A 21,206-nucleotide genomic window follows, 5' to 3' on the forward strand; every position below is an offset into this window, starting at 1 on the left:
CAGATTAACTGTGTTAGCTTATGATTGAAATGTGTCCTAAGCTGATGGATTCTGAAGGGGCACAGACAATGATTGGGCGACTCGATTGTCCGGACCGAATAATATCGTCTATAAATAAAAAGTATGTCTTGCTCAGTAACATCTCGAAATTATTCTGTCATAATTAGAGCGACCAACTTAATTTTATCCGACTAATGTCACACTTATGATTTCATAAGATTTTGTTCATTAATTTCTCTGACAAAGACTTGTCATTAAAAAAAACATAGTTTAGATACTAAAACAGATTAAAATTGATAGTTTATGTACTAAATGTGTAGTTTCCCCAAAAAATAAGTGACAGATGAACAGCTATATATGTGATCGATAATCCGAAGGCTAAAAGAAAGCATTGAGAACAATTGCAATTTTAGTCATGTGTACTACTTCGAGAAGGATTATCAAGTTTAGATATCAAAATGGTTTAAAAAATAGTTTAGGTACTGATTTGAGAACAATTGCCAAGCTAAGGGGCCATTTGTTATGTCAAGTTTTTAAAAATATACTTCATGTCAGATATGTTCCCACATTTAACGTCTAAGCTAATTACCGTCCGGACTCTAAAAGGACCTAATTTATATTCACAAATACTTTAAGGACTCAATTAAACATTATAAATTTCAAAAAGGCTTATATAAAAAATAAGTACCTAAAATATATCAAAGTTTTCACTGGAATATTTAAAGTATTTTTGTCAAAATAGGTATCTAAAATATTTTTTTGGTCAAAATTGGTACCTAAAGTATTCAATTTTTCATCTAAGTACCTAAAGTATTCTTTAATTAACATGTCAACTTTTTTGGAACTTAGATGAAAAAGTTTGAATAGTTTAGGTTCCTATTTTGACATAAAATACTTTAGCCACCTATTTTGACTAAAAAGATAAGTTTAGGTATTTATTTTGACCAAAAAATACTTTAGGTACTTAAATGAAAAATATAGTATACTTCAGGTACTTATTTGTGATACAAACCTCTCCAAAACCTAATTTAAAGTATAGATAGTAATTTGAGAATGTATTTTGTAATTAACCCATTTTGTATTCATTAAATTTTTTATTTTACTGGTGTCCCACTGTCACTCGATCATCTTCGTTGAGCTGCTCCCTTACGGGTATCTATTCCTTGGAGTGCTATTTTTGGCCATCTCCTTGCCGATTAATTCCCTTTAACAAAGAAATCCAAACCCCAAACTCTATATTTTCATCAAAATCATTGAAGGAGAAAACAAAGGGTACGTTCTTCTTTGATCTTCCATCGATTAGCGTTAGCTTCTCTCTTTCCAGCACCTTTGTTTGGGTGTAATTTTCGTACGTTTGAATTGGATTTCTCGATTTGTTTTGTTGTTTCATTTAAATATACTTAATTTATTGTTTCTTAGTAGTGATTTAAGTCTCGGATTTACGTTGTTAGCACAGACAAAAGTGATCATTGCTGTAATTGCACCGTAAACATTTGTTTTTTCTATGCTTCTATGATTTGATATGAGACTGGGTTTTCTTTCGAATTACTGAAATCGTTAACAAATATGTTGTTTCTGTTTGGTGATCGTAGAAAACGTGAATTTGAAGAAGGAAAGATGTTGGGAATCGTAAGGCAAAAGGTTATTTTCTGGAAACTCAGCTGCTCCCTTATATATGAATTTGAGAGGTTTTTTTTTTGTTCTAATTTTATGACTTATTTTCTTTGTTTCAGATGTTGGAGCAGTCATTGAAGAAGATTCAGCCCGTGGCGTCGGTGTTGAGAACTTACTCATCTGGTGCGAAACAGGTAATTTTTTTTTTCACTATATGTTTTTGGTTGGAGTTCTTTAAATGTTTTGATTTTAATTCTGTTAGATGTCGAATTGTGTATTTCGAGTGTTAATCCATTCGAAACGGAGTATACGTGTGTATGATCTTAGGAGCTGCTTGTATGCAGGATAGAGCGAGGGGTGCTGGTGGGGCGGTCGCCCACGCCCTCCCTTGAAAATTTCAAATCCTCATACAATTTAAATATTTTCTTTGTATTTTCCATTGATAATATGTTTTCGCTCACCAAAATTTTTTAAGTTCACCCCTCTTAACATAAAATCTTGCGTCCTTCCGTGCTTGTACGTGACACATTCATATATGGTCCTGCTATTAATTTTAAACTGATTTTGTGTTGCTAATGTCTTGCTGAAGGCAAGGCCTAGTTTTTTCATATAATGACAATTATGTGCAGATGACTGTGAGAGAGGCATTAAACTCTGCTCTTGATGAGGAGATGTCAGCTGATTCGAAAGTCTTTTTGATCGGTGAAGAGGTGAGAAAATATTAACAAGGATCATTTTTTATTATTTTAGCCTAATTTTCAGCTATTCCTTTTTCTTTTATTCCCATTCTTATGTTCTTTTAAAATATAAAATGCAGCTTGGAGAATATCAGGGTGCATACAAGGTTGACATTTATTGTGCAAGAATGAAATTCTTATTTCATCATCTTTAAAAGAGACCACTGGAGTATTTTTACATCTCTCTGAAGAATGGCTTATGTTTCCTTCTTTTTTTAGATAACCAAGGGGCTTCTGGACAAGTATGGACCCGAACGGGTTCGAGACACTCCGATTACTGAGGTTATTTTGTTCTGTGCCTTGTTGTATTTCCATGTATTGATGCTTTTTAGTTTCTTATTGCAATTTTCTTTTCTCACTACAGTTTTTTATATCTGGTTTCATAGGCTGGTTTTACTGGGATTGCGGTTGGGGAGGCTTACTATGGTCTGAAACCCGTTTTGGAGTTTATGACGTTTAACTTCTCAATGCAGGTTCGATAGTTCTGTCTTGAATCTCTGCTTATGTACACTTATATTAGTATTTTGTTTACCATATACATCATCGCGTGTTTGGTTGAAGATGGCGTTGTTAACAATCGATATCCTTCTAAGTCTGTATGGATGAATATGCATATTTTGTTTTAATCATAAGTGGTTTCATTATATGATAATAGAATTTGGATGTTCAAAAGAGTTAATGATTCGGATGTCATTTATGTATTCTAGAATTTTACGATTGTTACGACATTGTATGTGCTGCTTGGGGGGGTGCACGAACGAGTCTGGTTTCTCTGAAATGTGTTGTTATGAGATCTTTTATCTGATGAATTGTTTTCTTTGATCTGTTTGTCTTTTAATTCAGGCCATTGACCACATTATTAACTCTGCTGCAAAGTCGAACTACATGTCGGCGGGCCAGATATCGGTACCTATTGTTTTTAGGGGTCCTAATGGTGCCGCAGCCGGTGTTGGTGCCCAGCACTCTCAGTTTTGATTTCTTAATATTGATGCTTGCACTGATTATCTGGTTTATTTGCATTCATCTACTTTATTTTGCTCCGAGAGTCCACCGAGGTGAAATTTCGAGTTACATTGTACTAGGTGTTATGGTTGTTGTTCACTTGTTTCCATATTTTAGAAATCTAGCCGAGTTTCAATCGAGTAAGAAGCATGCTCGACTGTTTCATATCTCGGTTACTTTTCAGTGTTACGCTGCGTGGTATGCTTTTTGTCCCGGGTTGAAAGTGCTGTCACCATACAATTCCGAAGATGCTCGTGGACTACTCAAAGCGGCTATTCGAGATCCCGACCCGGTTGTTTTCCTCGAGAATGAGTTGTTGTAAGTGAATTAATAAACTCCGACTCTTTCTGTATTGATCGAACCTTAATGCCTGATGCTACTTCGGTATAATTGTTCTGCTTCAGATACGGTGAATCATTCCCGATTTCTGATGGAGTTCTGGATTCGAGTTTTTGCCTTCCGATCGGAAAAGCTAAGGTAATTCTATGGTCCCCCCCTAAAAGTTTCCATTGATTCTGCTATAACTTGATCTCATGAAGCTGCATTTTCATACATGTACATATATAGTGTTTAATCATTTCTTTTAACAGATAGAGAGAAAAGGAAAGCATGTGACTATTGCAGCTTATTCGAAAATGGTGGGCTACTCTCTTAAGGTATGCCTCGTATGCAACATCTGTTTAGATATGCAGATGCCCAACCATCATTCAAGAAGATTGATTTCATAACGAATGGCCACGGAAATGTGCCGAGTGTGTTTAACCCGATGCATATCGGTATTCATTGCCGTTGTGCCTTAGGCCGGAACCTCATTTACCCATGTTATCAACTACCAATATACCAGACAATTGTCCTTTATGTATGCAGTACCGATGTTTTGGCTTGTGGGGTTATCAACTAAGAGATTGTTTGTTGTTCAGGCAGCTGAGATACTCGAAAAGGATGGAATCCATGCCGAGGTAAAAAAATTATAGCTCATAACTAGCGCAAGTCCTTACAAGTGCAACGACTGATCTTCGTTAAATACAGGTTGTAAATTTGCGTTCGATTAGGCCGTTAGATCGATCCACGATTAACGACTCTGTCAGGAAAACCAATAGATTGGTCACAGTCGAAGAAGCGTTTCCACAGCACGGTGTTGGTGCCGAAATATGGTTCGAATTCTTTTCCCTTGAAACTCTTTTAAATTCTGGCACCATGTATATATTTACGTGGTGTACTTTGTTTGCAGTGCGTGTGTTTTGGAGGAGAGTTTTTCATATCTCGATGCACCAGTCGAGAGAATTGCCGGAGCCGATGTTCCTATGCCGTATGCGGCAAATCTTGAGAGAATGGCGGTGCCACAGGTGACCCCATTGCTACCTATTCTTCTACAGTTACCTATAGATGATATAAATTTGATTGGTTTATGAATTGTGCAGGTTGAAGATATAGTCCGAGCTGCAAAGAGAACATGCTACAGATCGGTACTGACGGCCGCCGTCTCTTGATGGAAACCGGTCCGAGCAGCATACTTTTTCTTATACTGGTCAGTGTCAATGCTGGCCCTTTGCATCATCTTATTCTGCAAACGGGACACAGATTTTCAAAATTCTACCGCCAGATTCTGAGTGTGTTAAATGATAATCCTATAGCTTAAACATAATATTTGGTCCCTGAATTTGACACTTCTTTCTAATGTGGTACCTGTCTCTTTTTTTTTGTCTAATGTGATACCTGAATTCGATATTCCTATTACCGTTGATTTTGATGTTCTTTTAATGTATATTTAAAGGTGAGTACAATTTGACGCAAAAACTAATCTAATTTTTCAACTTAATTCGATCTTAAAAAATTTAATTTAACTCTATTCACAATTTCATAAATTTGATTCGATTTGCAAAGAAAATTGAAATAAAATTTGAGTTATAAAATAGGATCAACTAAATTTAATGAATTTTAAAATTTTAGTAATTAGTTGATTGATTTTCAAGTTTAGATTAAGTCTAGGGATGGCAACTGGTCAGGTTGGTGTCGGATTTTTTTATCAACCCAACCCGAAAATATGTATCGTTCACTCGAACCTGGACATTATATATCATCATCCGACCCGACCTGAAAAATATATATCCTCCAACCGACTTCGACCTGACTCGGATTTTTAGAATATAAACTCGATCCGATCTAACCCGGTATAAAATAAAGACTTAACTAAAATAATAATAATTTTTTAAAAGAAATTACACTATTATTCTCGAGTTGGTTTGGGTCCGAGTTCTTTCACCCTACATTTGAACTTAACACAATCTCACCCTTTTAAAAAAATTCACTCGATCCGAACTCTAATTTTTTTTAAAAAAATATGATCCTATCGGATCTAGTCGAATATAGTCGAATAGAAACATGTCGGTTTCGAATTAAAGTATCATCCCTAGTTGAGTCTAAAACATGATATATATTGGATATAAGAAACATGAAATATATATTAATATCGTATATGATTATAAAAATTCATTTAATTTAGAATCAATTAGTACTAAAACACTATAAATGTTTATAATTGAACTTGATATAAATTCACTTGACTTGTAAATTTTTAAATGAAGTATTAGTGTATTACTAAGGTTGATAATTTAACTCGGATAAGACGAGTTTATACCCTATCCTTAGAAAAATAGATTCAGATCGGGTCAAATTCAGTTACTTGAATTTGATGGAACTAGCAAGCGAAAAATACTTGGTATAGAAAATGCTAAGCTACACACGTTTAGATGTAACAAAATAAATATTTACAGCAATCCATACAAACATCATTCACTCACTTACACAGCTTCTAATCATCAGGAGCTTCCGTAGCCTTCACGAATCGACCTTTCACTCGCTTCCGTGTATCCGCTCTTGCCTTCCTCGATTCGTATCGAATTTGTTTATCGTACCTATTCGGGCAATGGATCGGATAGATCGTCGTTAACAACGCAGTGATGGGTAAACGTGTTTATATAATTCAGGTATTTTAAATATACTCCATATCAGATTTGAGCTGGCATCTAATGTCAAAGCTAAAACAAAGCTAAACGACTTGATAGGATATAAAACTAGAGCTTTAGAAGTTCAAGACAAATTTTAAAATCTTGGTCATAATGATAAAAAACCTTTAACATGTCGAAGTTACATAGTTGCGTAAGTGTACGGATTTTTATACCTTCGTGTTTTCTTCTTCTCCTTGTAACGCTGCATGGCATTGCCTCGGTTTTGCGCCAGCAACTCACGATCAGCCTTACTAATTGCTGTTGGCATTGCTTGCTCGACCGGACTCACAAAGAAAGGCTGTTGTTTGGGAAAGTTGACATCATTGGAACCGCTAGAGCCTTTGTGTTTACCAAAAGCTGAACCTGATGATGGCTTTGGTATTGGTAGATTGTTGCTCTCAGATGTGGCTAGTCCACTTGCCCCTGGATTATTTGTGTCGTCCTGCATTTTCAAGCTCCGAAATCAACACTCGAAAGAGAATTTAACGTTAAGCAAAACAAAGTCACCCATACTGTATCTATGGGAGGAGGGGTATTGCCGAGTTGAGCAACAATTTCCAATCAAATTTCCAAGTTTATTTGGCATCAAATAAACAAACCTTGTGAAATAATGGAAGAACTTCCCCGTTTGGCATCTGACCCGATTCAATTCTAGAATAATCAAAACCCAACGTGACTACCAGATATTCAAAGATCAAGAACCACTCTTAAAGGGCATGTTCAAAAAGAGACGTATTTCAGCCGGATTGGACCCAAACACGAAATACTCTCCATAAACCATTTTCAAGGTTTGAACCTTGGTTTTCAAGTGTCAATAGGAAGATGAGCAATAGTTATGAACAAGATATGATGAATCATAACACAATAGAGAAGATGAGCAAGGAACATACATTATTGAGTGAAGTCAAATCGTGTTTTGGAGGGGGGTAGCCTAGCAAATTTGCATTAGTCAAAGACGTCTCTTTCATGCGTTGGTTGAAATTGTTAATCAAGAAACCTGTATCACCTCCGCCGTACCCAACTTCGTCTTCCAATCGCGATTGGCTGCACTCTTCTTGACCCCTCAACCGCCCTAGCTTAAAATCCCAAATCTGTAATCGATTCTAACCAACTTATCGTTACTGTTTCAAAATGCTAAAAAGGTAGAAGCATTGATTTTTTGAAGCTTTGATTATGAATACCGTCTACTTTAATTTGTCAAAATTGGTATTACTGGCCTTATTAATTTAAGAAAGCTGAGAAATTAATCAACACTTTATCAATTTCGGCGCAATAAATTAACAAAGTCAGCGGTTTAAGTTCATGTGTTTCTCAACATCTAGACTAACTTCTCGGATTAAATTCTGACAAATCAATATCGGAGACTGAAGACTAATTTATCAATTTTATTTTTGTAGAGGGATGAATTTATAATTAGACCTAAGAAAAAGTACCTGGGATGCTCGACCGTTTGGATTACCGTTCAACGCCACATTTCCTTCATTAACAACGCGTTCGCTCTCTTCCGTTTGCATCATCAGCAAAGATGTGAACAGAGCCGTCTTTGGTGTTTGCTGTTGTGGCAACGGCTGTATAACTTCTTGCTGAGTCACAAAGCCGACGACCGGTTCGACGTTCGACGCTAGATTGTCCTCATCTCCACCGCCACAGCAACCGTCAGCGATACCGTTTCCACCGCCGTCCATGGAATTTCTTTTCATCAACTCCACAAGCTGCTTATAAATAACCTGTTTGCACTTCCCGCTGCCGCGACTTTCCTTCTTCAACGTCTCCCCGTAGAAGCCAAAACCCTCGTACGGCACGATCATTTCTTGCAAACCAGCCTCGTACAACCACGATTCCACCGCCGGCATCACCAAATCTTCGCGACACACGTTCCAGCTCCGATCCGAAGCTTTCTTCTCCTCAAGATCGAATCCCCATGCCGAAGCCAACTCCAGAGCCGACGGACAACCAGAAAACCCTTCCACGAGGGTTCGATCGTGTGCCGCCGACACGGAGCAACTGCCGTGCGAGTCCCAATCACACTCTTTACAAAGCACCAGATTATCGGTCTCGCACCGAACTGAAACCGGCTCATTCCCGCAATTATCACAGATCTGAGACCGGACGTGCTTCCGAGAGAGAAGGTTCGCCGAGTGAACGTGCTGGTCGCAAAACAAACATAGCTTCGCTGAGTCAGCTCGGCAGTAAAGAATTGCCGTTTGCTCGTTGCAGAAATCACACGGCACGGTTCCCTTACCTGCTGGAATAACCATAGTTTTCGTAATAGTTAATTAAAAATTCAAAGAAGAAGAGAAGAGAACCCTAGCTTCGATGTAGAAGATGAAGATTAGAAAGCACAGCAGACAGCAGAGCATATCAGAGATAAATTATTTTAAATAAATAAATGAGATTTTTTCCAGCTTTTTATTATATGATTAAACAGACTACTATTTTTGTAGGGTACTTTGCTTTGTAATGAGCACATGAGAAGTATGGGTGAAGCAATTTTGTTTACAGTTTTGACTATGATATTAAATGGTAAAAGTGCATCATAGATCCTTGTATTATTTTTTTCTTTTAATATAACCCTTTAACTCATAAAATATAGTATGATCAAAGTTATTTCGTCATTGATCATTACAATGCTGACAAGTCAATCCAGAGAGGCATGTTAACGTAGTGGATGACATGGTAGATGGATTAAATTGGTAATTCAAATGTGACAGATGAACTACCACGTCAACACAGTGAACTAACACGTCAACACAGTGAACTGTCTTGTTAATCACCATGAACTGACACACCAGTACTTTTGATGGTCAACGATGTAAAACGTTAATCTAAATATCATATTGCCTTTTTTCCCAATTAAATCAATTCTTGATAATGAAATTTTTAGTCCTTAAATCTGACAAAATTTTATAATTTGATCCATATACTTTTTATTGTCTGAACTTAGTAATTTCTTTAACGTTTAATTATTTTGATAAAATTTACATATTGAATAAATTTCATGATAAAACTTGATCTTAAAGTTTTGTAACATATAATATATAAGATCTCATTAAAAGAAATTTCTAATTGGTTCTCTAATATAGAGTGTCAAAATCATTTAGTGATGTTATATGACATATTTAGAATATTATATTACAAATATAGTAAAAAAAAGGTTTAAGAACTAATATGGATAAAAAAAATTAAATCCCTAAAAAATATAATTTTAAAATTTTAACGATATTGGTTTTTTATAACCACTGGTATCGATCTATTGATCAAATATTCCGGATCGAGTACTGCAGAGGTAGGGATGATCTTCCCAATCCAGTTTACTCCATTCGCAATCTCCAGGATCACAAATTATTTATAATATAGATTTGTACGAGTTTTTAAATTTTGATTTCATTTGTTTTAAAAATGATCCTCATGAGTTTCAAATTGATATTGAATGCTTAAGGTAATTGATTAAATTTACATAATGATCTAACTTATGATACTGTTTTTTTATGGTCCAATCAAAAATAAATAAATTTAAGGACTAAAATATAATATCGGTCGTAGATCGGGGATATCATACGAAATTAACCCTTTTAGAAAAAAACTTTGGTATAAAGGTGGAGGCACTGCATCTGAGATGACGTTTGCATAAAATATCTTTAAGCCCATGAATATAATATTCACTTCGACATCGGTGAATTTTTAGCAATTCAATTTCACCATCAATTTTTAAGGATTAAAATGGCTTAAATTCCTGATTGCCCCCTGAACTATACTATTTGTCCCGAATTATTCCTTAACTATAAATTGTTAGTCCATTTACCCCCAAACAGTTAATCCCGTTAAAAATATTTACCGACCAATTAGAACACGCCACATCACCCCTTAATATTTATTTATTTATCTGAATCAATAAAAATCTATTAAATAAAATAAAACTTATAATGTACCAAAAATGCCCTTTTCCCCTCCCCTCCTCCACCGTAAAGCCCCCCTCCATTTTTGCTTTCTTGTCTCTGTACCCCTAACACCACACCATGACCTCGTTAATGACGAATTAGTTAGAACAGTAATGTAATGTAAAAAACAAGAAAGAAGTAAGGAAGGCAAATTCAGAGAAAAAAGAAAATTCAGAAGCCATGGAAGGTAAAGCTCCTCATTCGCAAATCACGATTTTGAAATCATACCTTTACTTTCTTCACTTCACTTCTAGTTTATTCGGCATTATGTGTGTGTTTTCAAACATTTTCTTTGAAGTCTGTACAGATCTCTGGTTTTGATTTGTGAATTTTCTGAGTTTGATTTGAATTCCATGTTTGACAAAACTCTCATTCTCTCCATTTTCTCTCCACGACCGAGAAACTCTAGAGCTTATCACTAACGTCGCCGCTCCAAACGCCGGTTTTCAGCGATGTCCCAACCTCCGGTCACCATATACGACGGCCACGGAGGCCGAAATTAAACCAAACCAACCTCGTTCATCCTCTCGCCTTTCTTATTTCTTCGATCGAGACATCTCTGGCCGTGAATCGACCTTTAAACGCAACTCCGACCACCGTCCATGGTGGGGAATAAGGGACGGCGTAAGGCAACACTTCCATCGGATATTTTGTTTTTGGGTGAATTAAATGGAAATGTGGGTCTGTTTTTTGACATGAAACGAAAATGGAAGTGAAAGAGAACGAGTGGGGTGGGGTGGGGTGGGGAAGAAGGGTAATTTGGGTAGTTTATTTATTTTATTTTATTTTATTAATTTATTTTTATTTATTTAAAGATAAAGAAAAATAAAAATTAAGAGGTGACTTAACGTGTTCTAATTGGTTCGTGATTTTTTTTAAATGATATTAACAATTTGGGACAAACAGAGCAACAGTTAATAGTTGAGATGCAAAATGTTCCGAAAAATACCTTAAGGGTATTTCGGTACAAAGGGTATAGTTAAGGGGGCAATAGGGCATTTAAGCCATTAAAAATAGGGTAAACTATGAAGATAGTATCCTATATTTTCGTTTTGGTCGATTTTGGTCACTAATTTAAAAATTAAGTGGAAATAATCCCTAACGTTATCGATTCGTTCGATTTTAATTCCTAACATTATCGAATCCGTTCAATTTTAGTCCCTTAGCCATGTTAGGGACTTAAACTAAATGGGGTTAACAAAAATTAATGGTTGAAGGATTAAAATCGAATGGATCGATAACGTTAGGGATTATTTCCCCTTAATTTTTAAATTGGTGACCAAAGCCGATCATACCCTAAGCATAAGGGACTATCAGCATAGTTTACCCTTAAAAATATTTTCTTGTGTAATATACATATATTAATTTTCCGTATATTATATTTTTCAAATAAAACTATTTTAAGTTTTCCAAATAATAAAACCAATATCCAATCTTGGCCAAGCTAAATTGGAATAATTTTTGTTGGCTTATTAAAAATATATGTTTTATACACATTCTGTATACTCGGATCTGAAATTTTAGAAAAAGTAATATTTTTTAATTATTAAAATCACTTAATTAATTCAATAAATTAAACATCTTTAAATACCAATAACTTTAACAAAACTAATAAAAAATTGACATGTTATTGAATAATCATGGTGATATTATAAAATTATCTTTAAATTTATTAAAATGTTATAAGATAATCATAATTTTTATTAAATTATTTTTTTAATATGTCTTTCACAATTTTGAGGCAATACCAACGTTTAACAGTTTAAAATCATTATAAGATAATATTTGTTAAAGAAAAATTAGCTCATGGATAACACGCATACACTCTATAAACGTATCTATCCGAACTCAACCATATAGAAAAAGCATAATTTCCTTTTACCTCTCAAGCCATGCAATGAATTATGATAAAATTTAGAGTAGATTACATGTTTAGTCTTAAACTATTATTTTTAATTTATTTTGGTACTTATACTTTATTTAGTTTCAAAATCATACCTAACGTTTACTTTAGGTTTCGTTTTTATATCTCAACCTTAAAAACTTAACAGGATTACTAACGTGACATATTTTTCAATGAGGACATTGTATTACCTTATGGTGTGTAAATTTCTAAAAATTAATAGTTTTTTTTTAATTAATCTAGAATAAGTACAAGTCAGTATCTGTTCAAAGATAACTCTCAACCTTTTGACATTGAACGCTCACACGTATGACATCCATGGTGCTCAAATCCGAATCCTCAAGGAATAACATTAATTAGTTTATCACATAAGTCACTTGATTCGTGCTAAAACAATTAATAGTTTAACTTAATAATTAAGGGTATGATTATTTGTGCAAGGGATATAGGGTTTGAGTCCATTCATTCTCTAGCCATATTTTTTCTTGTTTTGTGTGTGATAAATTTAAATATAAATTTTAGTGAAAATTAATATATGTGTGTGTGGGGTTTATCTTATTGGTTAATTATGTTTTTTTAAAATGATTAGTGATCAAAATAAAATTTCAAAACTAAATATGGTGCCAAATAGGCAATTTACCCTAAGATAAAGTGGACGGCATAAATATATGAGCCGAGCCAGTCCCCAAAAAGAAAAGTGAATTGCGGCTCCCAAGATGTCAACACTACTACGGTTATAGACACGCCGTCATCCATGACGTTTTCCCACTTTCGAAGTTACAAATACAAATATGAGGTCAAACTATTTTATTAGTCCTTATACTATGTCTATATTATATATTTAGTCCTGATGTTTAATTTTAACTATTTTATGAACTGTTTTGATTGTTGTTAAGAAGAGAGTTTAAAAATATAAAATGTCTATTATATATATTATGTTCTAATTTAAAATATATCATTTAAATTATATTACATTTATTAATACTATAATATATAAAATATATTAACTTAAACTATAATGAAATATAAAAATATGTTAAGATAACTCATAATAATATTTATATATATATAATAATTTATTAAGAAAAATATATTATCAATAATTTTTTAACATGCAGACATAAAGTTGTTATGAAATAATAATTTAAATAGTTGTTCTAACATAAAGAATATTTAAAAAATATTAGTAATTAAAATAAATTATTAATTAATAAATTATTTTTTATGGATGTTAGTATTAAATTATTAAAATAAAATGTAAATATATATTAAGTGGAGCCCATAAGGGTAAAATTAGAATTTGCTCCACACGTAAAGTTGAAATTGAAAAAACTAGAAATCTTAACTTTTGCGATTTATTTAAAATCACTGTATTTTTCCCCTACTTTTTTCTAGTTTGACATTGATTATGCAATCGAAATATGTTTTTGACCTAAAAGTACTTTTAGAAAGCCATGCCAAATGGGAGCCTTAGTATTTTTTACTCGTTTTCTTGTTTGTTTATTTTTAAGGTATTTATGTTCGGTTAAAAATTAATATTATGTTTGTGTTTATTTATTTATTTTTAAAGGTATCCATGTTCGATCGTTTAACATTCATAAACATGTTTATTTAATGTTTGTTTAATATTTGATAATCAACGCTCTTTTTATACCATTTTACTAGTCAGTCAAAGAAAAATAGTAAAATTTATGTCACAAGTCCTTAAACTTCACAATAAGAACTTCAAAATTCGTCTTACGTTTAATTTATTAAATAAATATAAAAAATTTATTCTTGTTAAACAAGCTCATAAGTGAGTCCATGAACAAACATATTCATGAACAAAAAGAACCAAACACACATTTATTTATTAAATGAACATAAAAAATTTATTCTTGTTGGTTTATTTAAAGGTCTACACAAATGATCACTAATGTTTGTGTCGACACCCAATTTCGTCGACACCCAATTTCGTCAGGAGACCGTTATTATTATTCTTATTTTATTATTTATTTATATTTATATTTTTATTTATATTTCATTTTTTTGCATGCCCGAATGCAATCTCAATTATATGAGACCCAATGGGTCCAAACCGGCCTAATTGGTCCAAGCCCAAACCATAACCCACATCAATTAGGGTTTGTTAAAACCCTAAGTCCCTAAGACAAGTCGCCGAAGCCTCCACTACCATCCGAGCAGATCTGTGCCACCGTCACTTCCGTCGTCGCTCCAGTCACCCGAAGATCCCTATTCTGTTTCAATAAATCATCGTCATATCACATCAACAGTAGAAAGCACCAAATCATATACCAAACAAAAAAAAACCCATTAATTTTTTTTATTAAAATCTAAGAAAATCGAGGTGAATTAATTGGAGTTTAGGGGAAATCATCCCTCAATTTTAGCCTCACCGAACACGCAAATGGGAAGATAAAAATACAAGGGAGGTTCGGTTCAAAAAAAGGAAAAAGGTTTGTTTTTTCGGGAAAAGGGAAAATAGAGAAAAAAAAATAAACGAAACTAAAAAAAGGGGAAAGCCTCACCGCTAGACTCGATCCTCCTTGCTTCGCCGGAGTTGTAAGGTCTCCAAAAATAAAAAGAAATGTAGCCTTTATTTTCTCCTTCTATTTTGGGTTATTTGAGTGAGATTTTGAGTTGGGTTTGGTGTTGGGTAGTTTAGGGGTTTAGAGGGTAATCGACCCCTCGTCGGGGCACCGGAGAAGGCGACCGGAGGAAAAACCTTCTCCTTTCTCGGTAGAGAGGAAGGGAGAAAGGAGAAAATTTTGAGAGAGGAGAAAAACGGCTGAGGGAAATGAATGGGATTAGGGTTTCCCAAAACTTATAATAGGGTATTTAAGAGGGTCATAAAACGGCGTCGTTTTGGGTTCTAGGGCAAACAACATTTTCGGGCGTGGGTAAATCACTCGAGGGGGTCTCTGGGCTTGTGACATTGTGTTTTAGTCCCTATTTGAATCTCTTAAGCTTCTGATAATAGTAAATAATAATAATAATAATAATAATAATAATAATAATAATAATAATAATGATAATAGTAACAAAGATCAGGGAGAAAACGAGTGTCTACATTGACAATTAGATATTTCCAAGGATAACATTATTTGTTGGCTCTCATGAAATTGTGTAAACTTCTATTAATGAGCAAAACTTTTTTTTTTCTTTTGTTATAAAGAGGAAGAGTTGTGTTAACAACGATTTGAGTTTCTTCTCTAATTGTTCATGTCCGGTTGGAGAAGACGTTGCACTTCAACAGATGGGTGAACAATCACAGAAATGTCAGGCGGTGCCGTGCGCCCGAGACGGGTCAGGGCATCAACAACGATATTTGCTTCTCTATGAATGTGGGTGAAACTGATGCTCCACTGACGTTAGAGGAGACTCCGGGTGACAGTCGGAGAAGAAAGGACCATGACGACTTCACTGTTATCCATCTCAATCTCAATGCGTCCATTAATTGACCTAATAGATATCAGTACTCGAGTTATACGAACAATCCAAATAGTTTAATTCGAGTATTAATCCAATAATTAAACTCGAACTAAATATTTGGGTTGATGTAATCATTTTAATATTAAATTTAAAATCGCAATAAATATTTTTCAAATCAAATCAATTTTACGAACAGACAAAACTAGCATGGAGCCTCGTGATGTTGTTAAGACGTAAAGATGAAGCCGAAAATGACATTCGAATCTCGTAAGGTTGGATTTGTAGTACTGTCTCTCACCATCTCTTTATCTCCTGTGACTACGATGGCAAAAGTATTCCTTCAAGTGTAATATTTGACCCGAATTCAAGGATAATATGGTCTTTTAAACTTTAACTTTAGAAAAGGGAAAAATAAGCCTTTTGGTCCTTTGACTTGATTTTATTTCATCTTCGATTTTTTTGAGTCAGGGGCGGAGCTAGAAAAATAATTTAGGCTGTCAAATTTAAAAAAATATATGAAGAAATTTTTTTAAGTGGATGGAAATGAATAACGAGGCTCCATTTATGTTTAAGGTATCAATATTTTTTAAATATATTAATTTATTTTTAAATATTTTATATTAAACTTATAAAGAAACTTTTTTTTCAAAAAAATGTTGGGGTGTAAGGTGTTTCTCATCATTCAAACAAAAAATAGAGTAAATTATACGTTTAGTATCTAAACTATTAGTTTTGATCAATTTTTAGTACTTAAATTTTCAATTTTTTTAAAATACATCTAACATCTAACATTTAATTTTTATTTTATTTTAGTATCATGTTAAAAACTTAACATTAAAGTTTGAAAAAAATTAAAAGTTTAGATACTAAATGCGTTAAGTTTTTAACGGTGGGGTTCTCAAATAAAACAAAAACAAAACGTTATGCATGATTTTGAAAAATAAAATAAAAGTCTATGTACTAAAACAAACTGAAACTGATAGTTGACGTACTAAACACATATTTTACCCAAACTGTTATTACATATGGAAGTGAGATAAGAAGCAAGGAGGTCCCAAAGATAACGTGAGATTGTAGCATTCTTAGGTTAATCCATCACGTTTTGAATGGAAGTAACTATCTCATCAACGCATGGATTAATTACTGATAAAAAAATCTTTGACAATTTCATCTTAAAAATAATTAGTAAAATAAATCTTATAAGAATTATATTGATAGTTGAATTAATTATATAATCTAATTCGTATTGATTTATTAATTCAATAATAATTTAGTAAAAATATATTTTAAAAAATAAAATTTAATATATCAAACTATAAGAAGGCAAGCACTGTTAAACTGTAGAGGAGTCTCTGTGAGTCGAGATTGACAGAATGTGTAAATAATAAAGACATAATGTATAATTATATATTAAATTTATTAATTATCATGGTATCTCTTCACGTAGGGGTGAGTGTTCGATCGAATCGAGTTAATCAAAAAATTTCGAGTTAACTAATAATTTTCATCAAATTAGGAGACATTTTGCTCCAAAATAAAATGTTATGGGTTAAAATGCTAAAAAAAAAGGATAGAGTATGTAAACGTTGGGTGTAATTTTATTATTATGTATTTTTTATTTATAATTTATTTAATTTCACAAACCAACTTTTATTTATTTATGGGCCTAACAAAGCCCCAAAATTGTAATTCCATTTTCAGGTCAAGTAACTTGAAATTTGCCCAATTTGCCCATTGGATCAATTTGTCCATTTTCTCATTCATGATACGCATAAACAAGAAGCACCCAAGCAAGACGACTAACACAAAATGCAAATAAAATTAAACCTTTAACTCTTTATATATTTTTTATATAATATTTAGTAATTAAACAACACATTATCACCTATTCAACACACGTGTAATAAGATTTATATGTAATATTTTATCAGGCAAAACGACATCAGAAGTCTCTGTACTTTTGAGAAAAAATCAATGTGACAATCGTATTATTTTCTCTCTTAATGTAGCCCTCCAACTCAGAAAATAAACTCAATGTGACCCTTTAACCAAAGTTTTTTGTCGTTGACCGTTACAGTACTAGTGTGACAGTTCATGGCGCTGACGTGACAATATATCTGTCATGTTTGAGTTACCAATTTAGTCAATCTGTCATGTCATTTTCTATGCTAATCTGCCACCCTGGACTGTCATGTCAAAACCGTGAACTGTCACATTAGCATCGTAACGGTCAATGACCAAAAAAAGTTGGTCAAATGGTCACATTGAGTTTATTTTCCGAGTTGGAGGCCACATTGAGAGAAAAAAATAATACGATTGTCACATTAGTTTTTTCAAAAGTAAAGGGACCTTTGATGCCTTTTTACCTATTTATTATTTTACTCATAATCGTCAGTTTTATATATATATAATATTTCTGTTTACGCAAATCGTTATTAAATTAATTCATAAATTTAAAAAGTATCATTAAAATAACACCATAAGATAAAATGTTGCGTCCAATAAATTAACAGATAAAATGAAAAAGATTGAGATTAGATTATAATTGATCAAATCATAATAGATTTAAGCATTAACAAATTTTAAATATTAAATTATAAAATATATATTAATTATATTATATAGGTATAATTAAATTGTTTAATAAATATAAATTAAATGGATAATATAATGTTAAAGAAATAAAATATTTCTTTAAAAATTTTCTTCTTTAGATGATAATTGCAAGACTTGAAATTAAAAGCTGATATTAAGAGTAGAAAAATGATAAGATATTAACTGGAAAAAAAAGAAATTAATCTCAACCTTTGATTTTTTCTCATCAAACGATCTTAAAATGATATAAAACTAAAAATTTTATACTAGGGGTAAGTGGATCCTAACCTTATGTATATATAATCCTTATTAGACTTGTAAAAGATCCGAAATAACACGAACGGGGGTGTGTTAATGTTCATTCGCTTAACTTTAGCCGAACAAACGAACAAATATGAACAACTAAATGAACGGAATTTATTGCTCGTGTTCATTTGTTAAAATGATAAACGAACACAAATGAACAAACATAAAAAAAATACAAATGAATGAACTTAAACAAACGAATCTAAAATTAATCGGGTTTATATTTGAGAAGATGTTTTCTTTTCAAATAATATTATGATTTTTATTTTATTAAATTGATTTGTGTATTTATTATTTGGGTTTAACATTAATTATACTTTAAAATATTAACGAGTTTAATGTTAAAATTTATTAGCTCTTGATATTTTAAACCGGTTTGGAGGTTGAGTTGAATATAAGTGAACGAACATAAACAAACGAATTATTGAATGTTCACGAACTTAAATGAATGAACAAACCTTTTGTTTGTGTTTGTTCATTTCATAATAAACCCAAAATATTATTCATATTCATTCGTTTAATAAATAAACGAACATAAAATAACTTCCAGTCAAATTGTTCGCTCAACCTTAGAAAATATATAAAAGGAAATATATCTAAAAAGAACATGTGGAAGGCTTTGATTGAGTTTAATTTACTTTGTATTATTATTGGTTCAATATATAAGAAGATGCGAAATTAAATATATTTAAGTAACGCTCGACTTATACGTGAAAAACGTGACGTTGTGAATAGAATAATTAGATTGGGAAAGTAGTCCTTATAATAAATCTTTACGGTATTCGATTTAGATTAATCAATCAAATGATTGGATACAAGTATGATTTAACAAAAGAATTATTTAAATTTAAAGATTATGGAAATTAAAAATAAATCGGATTTCCACATATTAACTGAAACTAAACTATCTCTGTGAGAGGGTCCACATAGAGGGTGATATATGTTAAAATAATACACTCCCTCGCCTATTTATAACTCAAAATCTTCAAAGCAATTCTCACATCTCATAATCTCTATCTCTCTTTCATCATCTTCTTCGCTTCGATTTCATGGGGATTTCACGTATGATATGTACAGTGAAAGAGCCAAACATGGTGGAGACGATCACTGCTTCTTTTCGAAAATGTTCTCTGAACCATAAGGGTGGTCTTGAGGAAGACGACGGTGTTAACAAGGTTCTAAACGGTGCCGTTTCCAAGCTCAATTCCCATGTCTCCCTCCCTTACTACTTGAAACAACAATGCCTCGACCTGAAGGTAAATTCCTTTCTCCTTTTTGTTTTGTTTCTGAGGATTGATTTTGATCTGTGGAAGTTTCATTTTACAGACGGCGGAGGTTCGCTGCATGAACCGGAGGGACGGAGTGAAGCCGGTGGATGATCCAAGGACGGAGAACGGCGGAGATTACTCCTACGATGGAGAAGGCTACGACTATGATGATGATGATGATATTTGGTATGACAGCGACAGCGACAGTGACGACTACTCATCATCGTCCGATGATGACGACGACGACGATGACGACGACGATCATGAAGAACTCGAGGAAGAAGAGTACGACATACTGGTAGCGGTCGGTTGCTCGAGGTGCTACATGTATCTCATGGTCCCCAAGAAATCTAACGCTTGCCCTAGATGCAATGGTCCTCTTATTCGCTTCGACAATGGCGAACCATCGTATCCATGAACCAGATCTTCTGTGCTTCGCTTTGCTGTGTTTCTCCCCTTTTAGGGTTTTCGAAGTTTTCTGTTGTTTAGCCTTTGTTTAGGGCACCATTGAACTCCGCATGCGGAGGTCAATGGCAAACCCAAATAAATGTTGTTGTGGGTAATGACTGCGACCCCAGTTTTCTTTTAATAAATTACCTATATCATTCGATAGTTATTTAATTCGAATCAACATTTATAACACCAGTCTTCAAACACTTAATCTTATCCCGTTAAATCAATTAATATAGTTCGTCATTCTTATACGTGTTTGATTAACAGTCATACTAAAATGAATAAAAGACCGAACATATGTACGATGCTATCAAAGTGTCTGTTTCTGATATTATACATGGCAAGTATAACAGAACCAATGGAACCATGGGTGTCTGACAGTAAAAATTCGAATTGAGAGAACCAAAAGAACTATGGGTAGGAGGCGTTATACTGTTTAATCATAATGATAGAATCAACATTAGATATAATCGTGTTGAAATGAATAGATAAGATCGGACAAATGGATAATGCTACCAAAGTGTTTGTTTCTGATTATATATGGTAGGTGCAACAGAACCAATACAACTATGGGTCGAAGGCGTTACGTTAGTTTAATTATAATGGTGGAATCAACATCAAATATGATCGTGTAGAAACGAATAGGTAAAACCGAACGAATGAAGCATATCATCAACATGACCATTTCCGATTATGATCCCGACTGTAGGATATTACTTTGTTGGATCCTTCGACTATTAGAAGTTACAAAATGGTTACTCGACTATTCATTATGTTTTAAACTCATCATTTTCCATTAAAAAATTAACAACAGTTTGAACTAGATGTTAGTTTATTTTCTGAGATATGATAATCGTTTGAGATTGTGAGATATTAATCTCCAGCTCAGACCACCATCAATTCTTTAACAAAAAAGACGAATTTGAAATATAATGAATAATTGGGTGACC

At 33.2% G+C, this 21,206-nt stretch overlaps 3 protein-coding genes across 4 annotated transcripts; 2 read left to right on the forward strand and 1 right to left on the reverse strand.

Moving 5' to 3' along the window:
• Positions 1 to 1,602: 1,602 nt before the first annotated feature.
• On the forward strand, positions 1,603 to 4,901 carry LOC120203141 (pyruvate dehydrogenase E1 component subunit beta-2, mitochondrial-like). The gene is made up of 15 exons (XM_039203491.1): positions 1,603 to 1,641; positions 1,734 to 1,808; positions 2,244 to 2,324; positions 2,432 to 2,458; positions 2,571 to 2,633; positions 2,738 to 2,824; positions 3,195 to 3,319; position 3,396; positions 3,538 to 3,671; positions 3,758 to 3,830; positions 3,944 to 4,009; positions 4,274 to 4,312; positions 4,383 to 4,507; positions 4,585 to 4,699; positions 4,775 to 4,901. Exons 1-15 carry the CDS (start codon positions 1,618 to 1,620, stop codon positions 4,841 to 4,843), a joined length of 1,104 nt encoding a protein of 367 aa, XP_039059422.1. The 5' UTR covers positions 1,603 to 1,617; the 3' UTR covers positions 4,844 to 4,901.
• Positions 4,902 to 6,101: 1,200 nt separating this feature from the next.
• LOC120203154 (zinc finger protein CONSTANS-LIKE 14-like) lies at positions 6,102 to 8,754 on the reverse strand. Of its 2 annotated transcripts, XM_039203501.1 has the most exons (5): positions 7,795 to 8,752; positions 7,297 to 7,452; positions 7,252 to 7,260; positions 6,535 to 6,803; positions 6,104 to 6,268 (listed from the first exon to the last, which is right to left on the reverse strand). In XM_039203501.1, exons 1-5 carry the CDS (start codon positions 8,617 to 8,619, stop codon positions 6,166 to 6,168), a joined length of 1,362 nt encoding a protein of 453 aa, XP_039059432.1. In that variant the 5' UTR covers positions 8,620 to 8,752; the 3' UTR covers positions 6,104 to 6,165. The 2 variants fall into 2 exon arrangements, with proteins under 2 accessions (XP_039059431.1, XP_039059432.1); XM_039203500.1 differs by having other exon boundaries at positions 6,102 to 6,268; positions 7,252 to 7,452; positions 7,795 to 8,754.
• Positions 8,755 to 19,626: 10,872 nt separating this feature from the next.
• On the forward strand, positions 19,627 to 20,221 carry LOC120203146 (calsequestrin-1-like). The gene is made up of 2 exons (XM_039203495.1): positions 19,627 to 19,791; positions 19,862 to 20,221. The coding sequence occupies exons 1-2, from the start codon at positions 19,627 to 19,629 to the stop codon at positions 20,219 to 20,221; spliced, it is 525 nt and encodes a 174-aa protein (XP_039059426.1).
• The last annotated feature ends 985 nt before the right edge of the window (positions 20,222 to 21,206 follow it).

This window comes from Hibiscus syriacus, unplaced genomic scaffold, assembly GCF_006381635.1.
Source record: "Hibiscus syriacus cultivar Baekdansim isolate YM2019G1 unplaced genomic scaffold, ASM638163v2 tig00009055_pilon, whole genome shotgun sequence".
In the NCBI taxonomy this organism is placed as follows: Eukaryota; Viridiplantae; Streptophyta; class Magnoliopsida; order Malvales; family Malvaceae; genus Hibiscus; species Hibiscus syriacus.